At 40.4% G+C, this 12,993-nt stretch overlaps 1 protein-coding gene across 4 annotated transcripts; it reads left to right on the top strand.

Moving 5' to 3' along the window:
* Positions 1-111: 111 nt before the first annotated feature.
* Positions 112-11,398, top strand: hebp2 (heme binding protein 2). Of its 4 annotated transcripts, none has more exons than XM_061886075.1 (5): positions 112-677; positions 5,493-5,628; positions 5,711-5,891; positions 6,813-6,966; positions 10,982-11,398. In XM_061886075.1, the coding sequence occupies exons 1-5, from the start codon at positions 591-593 to the stop codon at positions 11,003-11,005; spliced, it is 582 nt and encodes a 193-aa protein (XP_061742059.1). In that variant the 5' UTR covers positions 112-590; the 3' UTR covers positions 11,006-11,398. The 4 variants fall into 4 exon arrangements, with proteins under 4 accessions (XP_061742059.1, XP_061742055.1, XP_061742057.1 ...); XM_061886071.1 differs by lacking the exon at positions 10,982-11,398 and adding an exon at positions 9,512-10,372; XM_061886073.1 differs by lacking the exon at positions 10,982-11,398 and having other exon boundaries at positions 6,813-7,354.
* The last annotated feature ends 1,595 nt before the right edge of the window (positions 11,399-12,993 follow it).

The following is a 12,993-nucleotide window of genomic DNA, read 5'->3' as shown; positions in this document are numbered from 1 at the left end:
TAACGTAAGCAAAAAAGCCACTGACAATGTTCTAGTATGCACATTTAAGTGTATTTTGTGAAGGATTTATGTTTTTCAAATATTTTGATCTGGATTGCCTAATGAAAAATTACATTGTAAAGTATTTTGAGGAACAGCGCCCCCACCTGGTTAAAAAGTAACGTCACAATATAGCTTTTTTGTTGACGGGGTCACAACATCGTATATTTTGGAATGTTTTTCAAGTATTGATCGTGTGGTGGTTGAACTAATCGTTAAAAAAATTTGGTCCGACGAATGTACACATTGAACGTGAATTGGCACACGGGATTCACGTTACAGGAAGTGACGTTTCAAAAATAAGGGTCGCGACAGATTGGTGCGCCTTAGCCAGTTGGAGCTCTACCTGAGATCACGCGACCAGAAGCGATGTTACCAAACCAAACCAGTATGGTCCGAACGTTGACTGTTTGCGGATAAATTTAGCAAGGATACGCACTTCCAATTGGATACACAACTTATTCCATTCGCGTATTTGAACTATCCTTCGTGAATATTTCACCGGTTTCTTTTCAATTATTCCACCAGTGATTTGATCATTTGCCGCAGTCATGTTTAAAGTTATTGGACAAACTCTTTTCTCCAGTGGACTACAGCACCCGGCATTCACAACCCCCGAGGAGACGAACGTAAACAAGGTATTTAATCTTCAGCTAATGACGTCACACGTGACGCAGATCTTACCCTGCGATGCGAATGTTGGGCGATACGGATCTAGAGTCGATACTAGACGGATATTTTGTTTTACTTGCAACACCATAATATTGTGACTAGTGCAAAATACCGACAAGAATGCACATGTAAATGTTTTGTAAATATTCTTTATAACAAATGTAGGCTGACTATATTCTGAAATCCCAAAAAGAGGACACATATATGCGTGCCAAGGACGGGACTAGATGACAATTTGCCAATGATACTCGAACTTGTTTTATAAATAATATAGGTATTTCAATAAAGCATTTGTTCTCCTCTGTTGACAGTATAACAAAATAAGTCACACATATTCTTTAACATTCACAGTTTTAGAAAACGTGCAGAGGTAGCAATATTCAAAATAACCTCTTGTATATAAACATAAACAATGCCTCAAAACATCCATCTTCCATCTGTTCTAATGTAAAAAATATAAATAATGCCTCAAAACATATGAAACAAAAACAGGTTCTCAGAGAATACACCAAGGTGAAGGGTTTTTCACAATATCAGTTAAAACAACAAAAACATTTCTGAGCCAATTATTTTAGGCCCGTGTAAAAAAAATAAAAAATAATGCACAGTCAACATTTAAAACAAAAAAAGTACAAGTAGTGTATTGCGTTTCTTCTTATTTAGTCGTCTTGGCCTTCCTTATCTCCCTGGTCTTCCTCCTCACCTCCCTGGTGATAATCCCCTCTGTTTTGGTGCAGTGCACTTGAAAACTTGTTTGACGTGTCTCAGTCTAGGAATGCTTTTTTCAGCAAAGCACTGGTGCAATCCATCAACCTGTAAATGTTATGGTGTTTGACTGTGTGGAATGCTAAAACACCCTCTTTACAATGTCTTCTCTTTTTACATGTTGCACAAAGTACTCTGTCAATTTAGCAGATGAGGCCTCGCCCTACACTTTAGCAGATGAGGTCTCGCCCTACAAAGCTGTTTTGTGTTTTGTAGTGTAGATATGGGCTTGTAGATGTTTGGCCCCTTTATTTGCTACAGATACATATGTTCCTGCTTTGCACACAGTGCATTCTGCTTCCCATGTTTCACGGCCAGGACGAAAACACAGACACTTTTTCCACAAATCATCCGTGAAGTTGCATTTATGTTTTGGTGTCTCTCTTGTGTCCTGTCTGTCTCGCTCTCTCTCTCTCTCTCTCTCTCTTGTGTCCTGTCTGTCTCTCCACTCCCTCGCTTTAGCGCTCTCTGTCTTTGCCCCTTTCTCACGAATGCTGCCGAATGCGCTCGCCTCCACAATTTTTGTTTTAACCCCTTCTTAACCCTGAACGTACATTGAAAATACACGCAACCCTAATTCAAGATGCCAGAGATTTGAAGCAGTAAAAAAGCCCGCCTGGACAGACTCGCAAAAGACGACACATCCGTGGAAAACAGGACGTATGGCCAGTCTAAACAAATGCAATGGTTTATTGCGATCCGGCCGACTGGTAAAGGTGAAAGCCCGGTTGGCGCTTTATCCTGACGCGGTGTGGTCCTCTGCACTCCCAAGGGAGTAAGTACAGCAATGGTTTTGGTCGCTGTCTGGCACGGCGCCCGCATGACCGGTCGGGGGTCTTGGTTGGTGAAGCATGGCCAGAGACAGGAGCAGACCCAACAAAGCAACCAACTATCGGCTAGTGTCCAGTCCGCATGGAAGGGGACCGAGGTGTTGATACCTGCTCATTCAGCCAAGACACTGTGAAGCTTGTTCGTCCCGGCGCTCAGCGCCAACTTCGCAGCCCTGTATCTCCATCCGCATCTCCTCTTATCTCAGCTGCACATAGGTGGAAGGCAGGGTACACCCTGGACAAATGGCCACCTCATCACAGATCCAACACAGACAGACAGACAACATTCACACACTAGGGACCATTTAGTGTTGCCAATCAACCTATCCCCAGGTGCATGTCTTTAGAAGTGGAGGAAGCCGGAGTACCCGCAGGGAACCCACGCAGTCACGGGGAGAACATGCAAACTCCACACAAAGATCCAGAGCCCGGGATTGAATTCAGTACTACTCAGGACCTTCGTATTGTGAGGCAGATGCACTAACCCCTGTCCCACCGTGCTGCCCTCACTTGGAGGTCTCTTATCAAATTCTAAAAGATAACTGTCGGAATGATCAAAGTGTGGTTAAAGCTGAGAAAACAACATATCCGTCCGACTTAATTTAAAATAGTGTCAGCAAGCCACGTGTTCTTTTTAAAACTATTAGTTCTGTTATTAATCCGAATCCAGCCACTTCACTTGAGATTACAAGTGAAACTTGTGAAAGATTTATCTCCTTTTTTTAAAAACAAGGTTGCTCCTATTCGGGCAAATTTGTCTCCTTCTCCATTGAGTTTCAATGTGGCCACTCAGTGCTCGGCTGTGTTTTGTCCCTTGCCTGAGCTAACAGGAATAGTTGACAAACTAAAACCCTTGTCCTGTCCCACAAACCCAGTCCCCCCTCGCTTAAAAAAAAAAAAAGTCTGGGACTCTATTGACTTTGTTTGTTAGGGACATCATCAACAGCAGCTTGATTTCTGGCCGGGTGCCCTCTTATTTGTAAAGGTGCTGTTGTTGAGCCCCTTGATTTAAAAAAACATTAAAAAAACAGGTTTTGATCCAACAGGTTTGTCAAATTTTTGGCTCATTTCTAAATTACTTTTTGTGTCAAAAATTTTGGAGAAATGTGTTTTGGCGCAACTGCAGCTTTTTATTTTAGATGAAAATAGCACTGTAGATCCATTTCAGTCTGGATTCAAAGCTTTGCACAGTACTGAATCTGCACTTTTAAAGGTTTTTAATGACTTGCTTTTAATGTCTGATTCTGGCAGCTCTGCCATTTTAGTGCTTTTAGATCTTACAGCTGCCTTTGACACAGTCGACCAGACACTTCTTTTAGACCGCCTGGCCTGAGAGACTGTGTGGGTGTCAAGGGGACTGAGAGTGGTTCAGAGGTCCCTCTCTGTCAGGCTGGGGTATGCCACCTCTTTTTCTGCTCTGCTTTACTGTGGTGTCCCTCAGGGTTTTATTCAAGGCCCCATCCTGTTTTCTCTGTATCTCCTCCCTCTTTGAGAGTTTTTTAAGAGGCAAGGAGTGTCTTATCACTTTTATGCAGACGACGGCCCCTTGACATCCCTTCTCAACTGTCTATGCAACGTCAAGGCTTGGTTAACCCAGAATGTTTTAAAAAGGAATGAGGAAAAAAACGGAAATTTTAAATATTTGGTCCAGCCCTTACTGGCTTGGGACCAATGCAAAATGATGTGCATCTCAAAGTCACCAGCCTTGGCTTCTCTCTAGACAGTGATTTTAAACTTGACAAACAAGTCATTTGCAATTTAAAATCGTGTTTTTATCGTCTTCGTCTTTTAGCAAAGCTAAAACCATTTTTATTTTTCAGCCTTTTTGAACAAGTCGTAGATGCTTTTTTTTCAAGTGGCCTGGAGTGCTGCAATGCACTTTATGCTGGCATTAGCCAAAAAGCTCTCTCCCGGTTGCAGTTAGTGCAGAATGCTGCCGGCAGCACAACCTTTAACAGGGGCCAGGAAACGCGGGCATATAACTCCAATTCTTGAGACTTTGCACTGGATCCCTGTTCATTTTAGAATTGATTTTAAAATTATGCTGTTTGCTTTTAGAGCTTTGCATGGACTGGCACCTCATTACATCCAAATTTACTCTCCTGCGCGCGCTCTGAGGTCCGAATGCCAGCTCCAGCTTATGGTGCCCAAGACGAGACTTAAAACCAGCGGAGACTAAGCTCTGGAAAACTCTGCCCCTCCATGTTCTAACTGCTCCCACAGTGGAGTGTTTTAAGTCTTGTCTTAAGACCCACTTTTTTTCTCCTCTGGCTTTTAACACGACATGACTTGTATGGTCCTCTTGTGTTTTTAAATGTTGATTTCTATTTATTGTTTTAATTGTTTTTACCCTTTAAAATAGTTTTTAATCATATTTATATTTATATTGGTTTTACATTTAATTGTTTTTATTCAGTCATTGATGGAGCTACGGATAATATTTGAATATCGTTTTTATTATTGTTGTGCAGCACTTTGAAACATTTTTGTTGTTTAAATGTGCTGTACAAAATTAAGTGGATTGGATTGGATTTTTTTTCCCTTGGCCTCAGTCTGGACCTCCTCTCCAGGGGCCCAGGCTTAGACCGATTTTATTCCCCCAACCCCCTATCCCCCATTGTTTACCTGTATCTCACCTTTTTTGTAAGGGGCGCCGGAAGTTGGCAGACCCGTCAGCGATCCTGTTCTGTCTCCCTGTAATGTTTGTCTGCTCATGAATGGGATTGTGCTAAAAATGTTAATTTACCCTTGGTTATTAATAAAGTATTTCTGATCTGATCTGAACCTTTATTTTAAAGGGAACCATTTTAGAGCAGATGCAGATTAAAAACCATATTACCTGGACTTCTCAAATCTGGACTAGATTATCCCGCAGACCCTGAAGATAAATAACAACACAGTTTGTAGTTTGTAAAATATGGCAAAGACACTTTTAACCTTTTTAAGGCATTTAGATGCATCCAAAAAAGGGTAAATGCGTGTATTGCATTACAACATTAGAATTGAGGCCTCGGGGATTAATAAAAGTATTTCTGATTCTGAAATACTCAGGATTGCATAATTAGCTGCAGTTGCAAAATGTAATATTGTAGTTACAATATTTGTTTTATAGGAAGTCAGCGAAAATTGTCACTCGTATTGTGAAATTGAATAAACACAAGTTTAACTTTGTATTGTGTGCTGTAGGCTACTGACTATGAGATCCGCACCTACGCGCCCACCAAGTGGGTCAGCACCACCCTGACTGGGACATCTCTGGATGAAGCCATGGCGACCGGCTTCCGCAGGTTATTCAAGTACATACAAGGCAACAATGTCAACAGTATGTTTTCACCAACATCAGGATGCTTCCTTCAAATAATTGACGGTTTATTTGAGGCTCCATGGTGCGATTCCTGTGTAAGAGGTCCAGGTGGAGATGACGGCCCCTGTGACAGGCCACGTTGACCCAGGTGCCGGCCCCACGTGCGAGTCCCACTTCACAGTGTCCTTCTTCATCCCGGTGAAGCACCAGGCCAACCCCCCGGAACCGAGCGACCCGGATGTGTTTGTGGAGCACAGGAAGGAGTTCACAGTGTACGTCAGGTGAGTAACCACAACAACAACAAAAATGTGCTAAATGAGCCGCCGCCAATCGGGTATCGGACAATTTTCATAAAAAAAAAAAGTATGTAATCACCATTGTTTATTGTTAGTTCCCCATTTGACAAGCTAGCAGCTAATAATAATCACCGTCATTATGTCCCAAAAAAACTGCCTTTCTTTGTATCCTAAGTATTGTTATTAAGTAGCATTATCACCTGGATTACGAGGTTAAACATGTGACACACCAAGAGCAAGCCAGAAGCAGCTGCTAGTATCTATGCTAACCACTAAGCTTTTAAACTCCAAGAAATAAGTCATATTTAAGAAGTGTAGATGGAACGGCATTACAGCAGAAAATAAGCAGCTATTAACAGGAAGTTAACAAAATAAAAGTCTGGAGAGAAGACTCTGTGGTTGTGTCAGCATTGTTGCAGCCATGAGAGATAAGGGTACGGATCGATCTATAAATTGGAGGTGTCGACATCAGAGGTAATATAATCACATGATCGATACTAAAGTGATTACATCGATATTTTATTTCCTCAAAATCAGTTTTACTTTCGTTCACAAGTTCAGAAAATATGTCCCTAAACACAGGAGGACTTTGAGGGTAAAAAGGAGTTAAAAGAGTAGTCGATTATAGTTTTTGACTTTATTTTGTATTATTGACTTTGTTTTGCACAAACAATTGTACTTAGTGAAAGATAATACGGAATTAGTTTAAGTATTGTGTTGATATTGTTAAAGTGTCAATAGCACTCTTGATAAATACATTGAAAAATGTGCGAAATGTGTATATATGTTAATACATGTGATCGATTGGATGTGGTATCAGGCGATCTTGTTCATGGATGATCTGTATAAATCCTTGCTGGGAGCATCCCTACTTATAAACGCTTCTGTTGTGCATTTTTGGAGCAGAACATACGGGGGGTTCTCCAATGAGAACCTGAAGAAGGAGGAGCTGCTAAAGCTGGTGGAGAGCCTGAAGAGGGACGGCGTTGAGTTTGTGGACAAGCCGTACTACGTGGCGGGTTACGACAGCCCTTTTAAACTCCTCAACCGCAGGAACGAGGTGTGGATCCTCAAGCAAACAGTGGAAGCGTAAATATTCTAAGAAACAATTTTCATCCTTGAGGTTGCGGTGTCGTTCATTTGTGTAATGCACATATTTGTCCACAAGGGCACAGCGTTGTTTGCAGCTGCCTCGAAGTGCCTTCTCTTTTTTCAATACTTACATTTTGGGCATAAATACTTTTACAACTTGCTTTTATACTAACATTCATACATTATGTTGTATAACGATGCTGCTTAGGGGCTGTACTGTCAATAATGAATCATACATATGTCCTCTTCAAATGATTGATTATTAATTACATGTTTTTATGGCATCTCTGTGACAGCAGGGTTACACAAAAAGGTTTTATTATCATTTTATGCTAAATAAATATTTTGCGAGAACAGTTTGAGTTCAGAATTAATTCTGCATCGAATCATGGCTCCGAGAATCGAGTCGTTAGTTGGAAGATTTCCATCCGTATTATTAGGTCACCGCCTTTAAAAAAAAAGACCACAATATCAGAATACTTTCTTAATCAACCTCTTTTTGGAAACCAGTTGAGTAATACAATTTATTTGATAATATTTCACCGATACTATAAAATAATTGGCATATGGATAAAAAATATTAATCTATTAGTATTATTTGTATCATTATAGAATACGAACATATTTCAATAATGGCAGTAGTGTGATATTTCATTTTAAATGAAATAATCGAATAAAAATGGTAAATGTGTGTGTATACATTATATATATGTATATAAATGTGTGTATACATATATACAGATACATATGTATATACATATATATATATATATATATATATATATATATATATATATATGAATGGTAAATCACATCTGAAAACAAATCTTTGTGTTTTTATTCATCATTAGTAATATTTCAGCCATTACTCTTTACATTATGGCTTTTATTTAGTATTTTTATATTTTACATCCATATATACACATCCATATATACATATACAAACCGTACTTACAGACACACATATGTATACACACACACACACACATTTATACGTGTGTGTGTGTGTGTATATGGATGTGTGTACGATATATATATGGATGTATGTATATATATGTGTGTGTATGATGTGTATATATATATATATATATATATATATATATGTGTGTGTGTGTGTGTGTGTGTGTGTGTATATATGTAAGTATATAGACGTGTATATATACTGTATATAGATATATATATAAGAGGTGCGCGGTTTGCGGTCTCATCTGTGGAGTCCGCGGATAAACCGCGGGTCGGGTGGGTGACATGACGAAAAAATAAATTTTAATTAGATTCGGGCGAGTGGCGGTTGAACCATTCGGAAATATTTGATATACATGGTTCTAGGATCGGTATCCTTTACCATTCAAAGAGCCATTTAGGACCCGTGTCACAAAGCGAAGAAGACAATAGGAGACACAAACATTCTCTAGATTGACTGCCGGCAGTCACCCAGTTAATAAGTATTAGGATGTGCTATGAAGCCATTGGCTTTGTCGCCTTCTACAGCTTGTACGATCTGCTTGTCAGTCCAGCAACATGTTGTGTGTGGCACACACACACACGACTGCAAGGCATACTGGGTGACACAGAGTACACTAATGGTTGTGATATAAACAATTTTAACACTCTTACTAATATGCCCCACGCTGTGAAGCCACACCAAACAAGAATGACAAACACATTTCAGGAGAACATCCTCCCAGTAACACAAGTAACACAACATAAACGCAACACAACAAATATCCAGAATCCCTTGCATCCATGACACATCCTGACTATTTTATACACCCTGCTAGCAGCAACCCCCCCCCCTTATCGTGCGTCGGTAAGGTGGGCGGGGTTGGGGGCGTAAAATATATCCAGGCGTAGTCACGGATGCAAAGGATTCTGGGTATTTGTTGTGTCGCGTTTATGTTGTGTTACTGTGAGGATGTTCTCCCGAAATGTGTTTGTCATTCTTGTTTGGTGTGGCTTCACAGTGTGGCGCATATTAGTAAGAGTGTTAAAATTGTTTATATCACAACCATCAGTGTACTCTGTATCACCCAGTATGCCTTTCAATCTTGTATGTGTGATTGCGGAAGCTGCATACGACATTAGATTAGATTAGATAGTACTTTATTTATTCCGTCAGGAAAATTACAATTTTCAGCACAATCCCATTCAAGATCAGACAAACATTAAAGGGAGACAGAACAGGATCGCTGACGGGTCTGCCAGCTTCCAGCGCCCCTTACAAAAAAAAGATGAGATACAGGTATACCAGGGGGGGGGAATAGAAGATTAAAATAAAATAAAAAAATCGGTGTTAGCCTGGGCCCTGGAGATAGGGTGCAGACTGAGGGCAAGGGAAAAAAACAACTACTCATAGCCATAGTACACATCCCTCTTACAAGTGTGTAAGAGGGAAACATCAAAGAACACATAGGACATTATAGACATTAAAGCAGCAGATACAACCAGACACTTTTACATACAGCTATGAATAAAAAGTAAAAGAAACATATCCACTGTGGTGGCCTCTGCAGTGTTCCACGCCATCGTCCGCTGGGGTGGAGGCAGCATGGCCAGAGACAGGAGCAGACCCATCAAAGCAACCAAGACAGCCGACTCCACTCTCGGCCAGTGTCCAGTCCGCATGGATGAGCGATGATATGTCCAAGGAGACTGAGGTGTCCGACACCTGCTCACCCAGCCAAGACACCGCGAAGCCTCTTCGTCCCAGCGCTCTGTGCTAGCTCCGCAGCCCTGTCCCCTCATCCGCATCTCCTCCAGTCCCTCCAAACCGACTCCGGTGTGGCAGACACCCAGCAGCTGGTCTCCATGGCCAAAAGCCTCCCGGGAGGCAGATCCAGAAGTCCACAAAAAAAGCACCACAGAGGTCACGAAAGTGACACGTCTTGTCACACAGTCCCAAAGGGTCCCGGACCAAAAGGCAAAAAAATATAATAACACATGAAAACAAGAGGGAAACACAAAAGGATGAGACAAGAGCACAGCGCTCCTGCCTACAGCAGCCACTACAGCAGCGCCATCTTGAAAAAACAAACAAAAAAAAAAACATGTTGCTGGACTAACAATCGGTTTGTACATGTTGTTGAAGGTGTCAAAGGCAATGGCTTCACAGCACACCCTTATTCTTGTCATCAGGATGAACACCATTGAATATTCGCGAGAACGTTAGCGGCTCCCATTGTCTTCTTTACTCTGTGAAAGGGGTTTAAATAGCTCTTAGAGTGGTAAAGGTGGCCGACCTCTGATGTTTTTCAACGGGCGGGCGGTTGCGGTTCTGATAAAATGTTGGTTCGGGTGGACGGCGGGTGGATGACGACTTTGGTGATGCAGTTGTGGATGATATAATTGCCTATCCGCGCATCTCTAATATATATATATATATATATATATATATATATATATATATATATATATATATATATATATATATATATATATATATATATATATATATATATATTTGTGTGTGTATATATATATGTGTGTGTATAGCTGTGTATATATATATATATATATATATATATATATATATATATATATACATGTATATTGGTTTGTGTATATATATATATATGATAGTGTGTGTGTGTGTGTGTGTGTGTATATATATGTATATATATATATATATATATATATGTGTATATGTGTATATATATATATATATATATATATATATATATATATATATATATACACACACACACACACATTGCTATCCCTTTCAATACTTTATTTTAAAAAACAGCATGCTTAGACAAACTTTAATGATCCACAAGGGAAATTGTTCTGGCACAATGTCCTTTCGACTTTCCAAATAAAACAAGGCAAGTGTTACCCAAAATGTATTTATTTCTTTATTATTTTTTTTTTTTAAATGCACCATTGTCAAGCACAATAGCACAATTTTGCTTAGGGGAATTTCAAACCTGTCTACTACCTATTCCAAACACTGCAATGTTGAATGCTGAATTTCTTTCCTCTAGTGGCATGGTCGTGAGGCAGATTGACTTCAGGTTCTATTCGTCTTCAATGTAGTGGCATGTATTGCCAAGGTAGGCTTCCTTTGCTACACTTGTCCACACATCAGTAGTGAGAGCAATTTGCTCTGGGTGGCTTTTATGTCAGTCTGTACTGCTTGGAATGTCTGCTCGTACTTCCTCTCCATCAGTTTGGTAAAATGGTTCCTCGAGGGAAGAGTGTAACCAAGGTTGAGGACCTGAATCATTTGTCTAAAACCTTCATCCTTCACCATTAATAGTGGCCTCATGTCAGTTAGCAACATATTCAGGTAGCATCAGTCAATGCAGCCGCTTGATGTGGTGTGCACACCTTCCTTTGTACCAAGTCTCTAATGCTGGCTTGTGTCTTTCTGAAATTAAAGAAACCATATTATGAATGTACATAGTAGCATCATTTACATGTAACTCAGTACACACCCAGTTGATTTAATTAATCATTTCTGACGTAAAAGGCAAATACGCCAGCACATAAAAAAAATAGCTAAATTAAATAAATGGACTTTGGAGTTGCAGAATACACCAATAATAACACACAAATATAAATCATCATAACTGGTTCAGATATTTTACACGTTTCTGTTGTGAATAATAAAGGATTCATTTTAGGCTGCCTCTGAATAATAGCATGAAATATTCCAGCACTGTCATAACGTTTAGTTATACTAAAGTGTCACTCAAATCTAAATAGATTCATTTGGCTTTTTGGGGCCCGGCTACATTGATCCATTATGAAACAAACCTGAGATATTTCTGTCCCTTATGTTTATTTCCAAATTGTTAACCGTGCATTTTCGCTCTCAAATTGGAGTCAAATGTGCCGGAGACACATTATCAGCCCCATGTTGCAACAAAGGGATAAAGTTAACGTTACTCACAAAAAAGAGCTCCCGTGCTTAACTCATGAATGCCTGTTGCCACTCATAATCACACAGAAAATATAGTCGTCCACTCTCCAACACGTTACTAACACTCTGAAAGTTAGCACACAACAGTTGATGCAGCGCTGCCTTAAAAAAAATCTCGGACCTAACGGATCAATTTATCCGGACTCAGGACTTAAAGTTACGTACCGTGAGTTCTTCCCTTCATCCATGGCTCCCACATGGCTCCGCTTCAGGTGCTCCCGAAGCAATGTTGTCCTTCCGTGCCACGCGATGCCAATGCTGCACATTTTGCAGGAAACTGTCTTCTTTGAAGTCTTTAAAGTAAAGTGTTCCGACACTTTGGACGACTTAGGTCGTACACTTTTCTCCATTGAAGCATTAACCTCAAGATTTTTCTCCGCTGAACTATCGCTCCTGTTTCCCTCTGCCATTTTTCGAATGTTTCCAGGCAATGAATATGGCGTGGTCACTTGAGCTGCACATGACACATCATTGGCTGGCTTACTGCCACCTCATGAGACGTAGCCTCGGTGCCTCTCTGGCGCTGTTTTGTATTGTTTTTGTACTTATTTTGATTATTGTTTCTCAGCTGTTTGTAAATGTTGCAGTTTATACATAAAGGTTTAGGGGGGAAAAAAAAGATCCTCAGCGCATGCACATTGCATACATCAAACGAATCGATGACTAAATTAATCGCCAACTATTTTTATAATCGGTTTTAATTGATTTAAATCGATTAGTTGTTGCAGCCCTAATATCCATCCATCCATTTGTTACCGCTTATTCCCTTTGGGGTTGCGGAGGGCGCTGTACCTACTGTATCTCAGCTACAATCAGGCGGAAGGCGGCGTACACCCTGGACAAGTCATTATCTCATCGCAGGGCCAACACAGATAGACGGACAACATTCACACTCACATTCACACTCTAGGGCCAATTTAGTGTTTCCAATCAATCTATCCCCAGGTGCATATCTTTGGATGTGGGAGGAAGCTGGAGTACCCGGAGGAAACCCATGAATTCACGGGAGGACATGCAAACTCTACACAGAAAGATCCCGAGTCTGGGATTGAACCCGGGATTACTCAGGAC

This window comes from Nerophis ophidion, linkage group LG24 (assembly GCF_033978795.1).
Source record: "Nerophis ophidion isolate RoL-2023_Sa linkage group LG24, RoL_Noph_v1.0, whole genome shotgun sequence".
In the NCBI taxonomy this organism is placed as follows: Eukaryota; Metazoa; Chordata; class Actinopteri; order Syngnathiformes; family Syngnathidae; genus Nerophis; species Nerophis ophidion.
The sequence above is the reverse complement of the archived record's forward strand: the minus strand, read 5'-3'. Positions and strand labels throughout refer to the sequence as shown.

Coding starts and splice junctions, on each gene's coding strand:
- hebp2 (XM_061886071.1), top strand. CDS start 591: ATGTTTAAAGTTATTGGACAAACTCTTTTCTCCAGTGGACTACAGCAC. Junction 5,629..5,710: donor ACAAGGCAACAATGTCAACA/GTATGTTTTCAC, acceptor TTCCTGTGTAAG/AGGTCCAGGTGGAGATGACG. Junction 5,892..6,812: donor GAGTTCACAGTGTACGTCAG/GTGAGTAACCAC, acceptor TTTTTGGAGCAG/AACATACGGGGGGTTCTCCA.